Source organism: Oncorhynchus gorbuscha, linkage group LG09, assembly GCF_021184085.1.
Source record: "Oncorhynchus gorbuscha isolate QuinsamMale2020 ecotype Even-year linkage group LG09, OgorEven_v1.0, whole genome shotgun sequence".
NCBI classification, from domain to species: Eukaryota; Metazoa; Chordata; class Actinopteri; order Salmoniformes; family Salmonidae; genus Oncorhynchus; species Oncorhynchus gorbuscha.
This window is the reverse complement of record NC_060181.1, coordinates 79,555,252-79,561,251: the sequence shown is the minus strand read 5'-3', so window position 1 is coordinate 79,561,251 and position 6,000 is coordinate 79,555,252. Positions and strand designations below refer to the sequence as shown.

General features: G+C 47.3%; 1 protein-coding gene across 1 annotated transcript in view; it reads right to left on the bottom strand.

The window, feature by feature from the left end:
• The window catches only part of LOC124044132 (follistatin-related protein 1-like), a 38,605-nt gene that overhangs the window by 10,576 nt on the left and 22,029 nt on the right, over positions 1 to 6,000 (bottom strand). Inside the window, exons 4-6 of the mRNA XM_046363611.1 lie at positions 2,947 to 3,076; positions 2,357 to 2,389; positions 1,247 to 1,377 (exon numbers count right to left, since the gene is read on the bottom strand). Coding sequence (XP_046219567.1) covers positions 1,247 to 1,377; positions 2,357 to 2,389; positions 2,947 to 3,076 — 294 coding nt within the window. The remainder of the gene's footprint in view (positions 1 to 1,246; positions 1,378 to 2,356; positions 2,390 to 2,946; positions 3,077 to 6,000) is intronic.

The following is a 6,000-nucleotide window of genomic DNA, read 5'->3' as shown; positions in this document are numbered from 1 at the left end:
AGAGCCATTGAGAGAGAGAGGGAGGGGGAGGGGGCAGAGCCATTGAGAGAGAGAGAGAGAGAGAGGGGGGCAGAGCCATAGAGAGAGAGGGGGGCAGAGCCATAGAGAGAGAGAGAGAGAGGGGGGCAGAGCCATAGAGAGAGAGAGGGAGGGGGAGGGGGCAGAGCCATTGAGAGAGAGAGAGAGAGGGGGGGCAGAGCCATAGAGAGAGAGAGAGAGAGAGGGGGGGCAGAGCCATAGAGAGAGAGAGGGAGGGGGAGGGGCAGAGCCATAGAGAGAGAGAGGGGGGGCAGAGCCATAGAGAGAGAGAGGGGGGGCAGAGCCATAGAGAGAGAGAGAGAGGGGGCAGAGCCATAGAGAGAGAGAGAGAGAGAGAGAGAGAGAGAGGGGGGCAGAGCCATAGAGAGAGAGAGAGGGGGGGCAGAGCCATAGGGAGAGAGAGAGGGGGGGGCAGAGCCATAGAGAGAGAGAGAGGGGGGGCAGAGCCATAGAGAGAGAGAGGGAGGGGGGGGAGGGGCAGAGCCATAGAGAGAGAGAGGGGGGGCAGAGCCATAGAGAGAGAGAGAGGAGGGGGGGCAGAGCCATAGCAGAGAGAGAGAGGGGGCAGAGCCATAGAGAGAGAGAGAGGGGGGGGGGGGCAGAGCCATAGAGAGAGAGAGAGAGAGGGGGGGCAGAGCCATAGAGAGAGAGAGAGAGAGGGGCAGAGTCATAGAGAGAGAGAGAGAGGGCAGAGCCATAGAGAGAGAGAGAGAGAGAGAGGGGGGGCAGAGCCATAGAGAGAGAGAGAGGGGGGGGGCAGAGCCATAGAGAGAGAGAGGGAGGGGGCAGAGCCATAGAGAGAGAGAGAGGGGGGGTGCAGAGCCATAGAGAGAGAGAGAGGGGGGCAGAGCCATAGAGAGAGAGAGGGGGGGCAGAGCCATAGAGAGAGAGAGAGAGGGGGGGGCAGAGCCATAGAGAGAGCCGGTATCGGCATTTGTTGGTCCTCCAGTAATCTGTATCGGTGTTGAAAAATCATAGTCGGTCGACCTCTAGTTTCGTCACCTCTCCTAGTTGTAACAGCTGATGACAAATGCTATGTGGAAGGTGAAGACAACGTTTATCAGTATGACTAATTCATTTTCCTTATGGTCCAAAACATATGTGTGTCTACAAAACATGTCTCAATTTATAGTTTCGGACTTAATAGAACAGATATCACAACTGAAACGCTTGTTTGACACACAGACACAGACACACACACACACACCTTGAAGTATTTCACCAGGATTTCAGTGAAGTTGGAGCCTTTGACAAACCAGCCGTCTGGGACCACCTCAGTCTGCAGCCACTGGATCACACGGTGCCTCAACTCATTACGATCTGCTACGTAACACACCACTGGAGAGACAGAGAGAGAGAGAGAAAATGAAAGAGGGAGGTTGAGAGTGAGTGAGTGAGAGAGAGAAGGAAAGAGAGAGAGAGAGAGAGAGAGAAGGAAAGAGGGGGGGGCAGAGCCATAGAGAGAGAGAGAGAGAGGGGGGCAGAGCCATAGAGAGAGAGAGAGAGAGAGAGAGAGAGAGAGGGGGGCAGAGCCAGAGAGAGAGAGAGAGAGAGAGTGGGGGGGGGCAGAGCCATAGAGAGAGAGAGAGAGAGGGGGGGGCAGAGCCAGAGAGAGAGAGAGAGGGGGGCAGAGCCATAGAGAGAGAGAGAGAGAGAGTGGGGGGGGGGCAGAGCCATAGAGAGAGAGAGAGAGAGGGGGGGGGCAGAGCCAGAGAGAGAGAGAGAGGGGGGGCAGAGCCATAGAGAGAGAGGGGGAGCAGAGCCATAGAGAGAGGGGGGTGGCAGAGCCATAGAGAGAGAGAGAGGGTGGCAGAGCCATAGAGAGAGAGAGAGAGAGAGAGAGAGAGAGAGGGGGGGCAGAGCCATAGAGAGGGGGGCAGAGCCATAGAGAGAGAGAGAGAGGGGGCAGAGGGCAGAGAGAGAGAGAGAGAGAGAGAGAGAGAGAGAGAGAGAGAGAGAGAGAGAGAGAGAGAGAGAGAGAGAGATGTGACACAGTCAAAATCCACAATCTAACAGGTACTCTAGCCATTTTGACACTCTCTAGTATGGTAAAGGGAATGCACACAATCCCTGTTCTGTCCAGAGCACACCAGTACCTCCCAGCTCATTATGTGCCCAAATGTACAATCCTGAGCCTCCAGTTAACTGAAGAGTGCTTATCACAAGTGCAATAAGAGACCAGTAGAACACTGATATAGCTATGAGAGAGGTGCACTATGTCTCATAAAGCTCCATAAGGACTAGAGGAAATAAGAGCTGAGATACAGAGCTCTTATTGGCTCAGAGCACACAGATCTCCCAAGTCACACTCACTCACCTGGGCTGGCGGCTGCATGCTCTGCTTTCTTCTCTGTAGACGACAAAGACAGAGAACGAGAGACAGAGACAGAGAGCGAGAAAGAGCGAGAGAGTGAGATACAAAATAGAGGAACACACAGAGAGAATGAGAACAGCTTTATTTCATTGTTTTACCATATCTAGTGTTTGTTTCCCATCCAGTGTTTTTCATCATGTCATTGTCACATTGCCACAAATGCCCATGGACATCATGACATGATGGCCTCTCTGTGATACTAGGAGAGGAGAGTAAACTGATTCATCTTCAACCTGATCAATGTCCAGGCCAACAGACAGACAAGAGGTCATTGGGCGTATAGGTTCAAAGTTCAACACTAGCTAAATCAAAGATGAGCCTGGGACCATATATGTCGCCTGTCTGTCGGATGATGATAGGATAGCCTTATATGGCCAACAGATGACCTGACAGCTCACACGTATTACTGACTGTGTCATGACAACCAGAGATTATGCCCCTGAGTACATAGGCATCAGATAGCAATAGTCATGTGCTATACACACATAAAGTTAACAAGAAAGTGTGTGTGTATGTGCATGTTTTTCCCCCACCCTGGCAGTGTCTGTCGTGGGCCACCTGGATCTTGAGGCCGGTGAGACATGCGTCTCGGTGGAGCTCACAGTGGTTGCGGTATGTCTTACCGTTACTGCCACACACTGAACGCTTGTGTGGCTTACAGCTCTAGAGAGAGAGAAGGAAAGAGAGGGAGACAGAGAGAGATGGAGAAGGTGGGTGGGAGGAGAGAGGGAGAGATAAAGAGAGCAATAAAGGGAGAGGGTGGGAGAAGAGAGAAAGAGAGAGTCTTAATGACCCTGAATAAAAAGATCATCCATTTCTTAATGACCCTGAATAAAAAGATCATCCATTTCTTAATGACCCTGAATAAAAAGATCATCCATTTCTTAATGACCCTGAATAAAAAGATCATCCATTTCTTAATGACCCTGAATAAAAAGATCATCCATTTCTTAATGACCCTGAATAAAAAAAATCATGCCAAAAGTGGCATACCTGGACACACAACACCCTCACATGCTGATAAACTCTGTTATTCACACACACACAGGCACACACATGCATAGTCACACGCACGCAGGCACGCACAAGCTCACTATCAAGTACTGTATATTCATAGTACAGTCAGTATATTCTGTATTTCTCTTCAATATATCACGTCCTGTTGTTTTATACAATATTTGAGTGATATACACTACCGTTCAAAAGTTTGGGGTCACTTAGAAATTTCCACATTTTTTTGTCCATTAAAATAACATCAAATTGATCAGAAATACAGTGTAGACATTGTTAATGTTGTAAATGACTATTGTAGCTAAAAGGCTAATTGATCATGAGAATGCCCTTTTGCAATTATGTTAGCACAGCTGAAAACTGTTGTTCTAATTAAAGAAGCAATACAACTGGCCATCTTTAGACTAGTTGAGTATCTAGAGCATCAGCATTTGTGGGTTTGATTACTGGCTCAAATTGGCCAGAAACAAAGAACTTTCTTCTGAAACTCGTCAGTCTATTCTTGTTCTGAGAAATGAAGGCTATTCCATGCGAGAAATTGCCCAGAAACTGAAGATCTTGTAAAACGATGTGTACTACTCCCTTCACAGAACAGTGCAAAGGGGCCTCGGTGCACAACTGAGCAATAGGACAATTACATTAGAGTGCCTAGTTTGAGAAACAGACACCTCACAAGTCCTCAACTGGCAGCTTCATTAAATAGTACCCACGAAACACCAGTCTCAATGTCAACAGTGAAGAGGCGACTCCGGGATGCTGGCCTTCTAGGCAGAGTTGCAAAGAAAAAGACATATCTCAGACTGGCCAATACAAATAAAAGATTAAGATGGGAAAAAGAACACAGACACTCGAAAGAGGAAGAAGCTGTACGATGGCGCCGGAGAGGAAGGCAGACGTTTTACAACCTATTGTGTTTTTTGTTCGGTTTATTTGCGTTGTTTGTAACTTAAAAAAAGCTTATTTTGTACATAATGTTGCCACTACCGTCTCTTATGACCGAAAATAACTTCTAGACATCAGGACTGCGATTACTCACCACGGACTAGCAGAATCCTTTTCTCCCTTTCATGACTCTGATGAGCCCGACGCGAATAACATACGGCTTTCTTGGGAACAGGCCCAGATCCCCGTGATGTGCGTGAAGAGGAGGTGGTGAAAAAGGGGCCAAAGTGCGGGCTGCCTTCTGAGAATTGCAGGCACTCGAATTTAACCCCCACTTTCTTCCATTCTGCTAGCAAACGTGCAATCTCTTTCCATCAGCACATAAATGTGCAACCAGAGTGAAAACAACTCTGGACAACCTGTACTCCACACACAGAGACGCATACAAAGCTCTCCCTTGCCCTACATTTGGCAAATCTGACCATAAGTCTATCCTCCTGATTCCTGCATACAAGCAAAAATTAAAGCAGGAAGCACCAGTGACCAAATAAATTAAAAAAGTGGTCAGATGAAGCAGATGCTAATCTACAGGACTGTTTTGCTAGCACAGACAAGAATATGTTCCGGGATTCCTCCGAAGGCATTGAGAAATACACCAGCACATCAGTCATTGGCTTCATCAATAAGTGCATCGATGACGTCGTCCCCACAGTGACCGTACGTACATACCCCAACATGAAGGCATGGATTCCAGGCAGAATCCGCACTGAGCTAAAGGCTAGAGCTGCCGCTTTCAAGGAGCGGGACTCTAACCCGGAAACTTATAAGAAATCCTATTATGCCCTCTGACAAACCATCAAACAGGCAAAGTGTTAACTTCTTATGGGCAGGTGGGATGGTAGCGTCCCACCTGGCCAACATCCTGTGAAATTGCAGAGTGCGAAATTCAAATTACAGAATTATAAATATTTAACTTTCCTAAAATCACTGGTGTAATACATCAAAATAAAGCCTAACTTCTTGTTAGTCCAGCCGCTGTGTCTGATTTCAAAAAGGCTTTATGGTGAAAGCACACCATGCGATTATCTGAGGACAGCGCCCCGCATACAAAACCATGAAACACATATTTCAACCAGGAAGGTCAGAAATAGTGATATAATATGCCTTACCTTTGATGATCTTCTTCTGTTGGCACTCCAAAAGGTCCCAGTTACATCACAAATGGTCCTTCTTTATATCCATAAAAACTCAGTTTAGCGCTTCAGTCAATAATCCAGCCAGTTTCCCTCCATCAAAATGCATACAAAATGAATCCCAAGAGTTACTAATAAACTTTTCCAAACAAGTCAAACAACGTTTATAATCAAACCTTAGGTCCCCTAATACATAACTAAACTATACAATTTAAGACGGAGAATCGTTATTGTCTTTACCGGAGGAAAATACCAAAGAACGCGCTCTCGATTACAAGCTTGGAAACACTGCCAAAATGGGAGCCACCTAGAAAAGCTACAATTTCTGGCACATTTGTCCAAACACCAGCCTGAAACGCTTTCTAAAGATTGTTGACATCTAGTGGAAGCCCTAGAAACTACAATCTGGGAGGACTTCGCCTTATAATAAATGTGACAGCCATTGAAAATAGTGGTAGGCTGAATTTTTTGGGGGGGATTGTTTGTCCTCGTGGCCATATC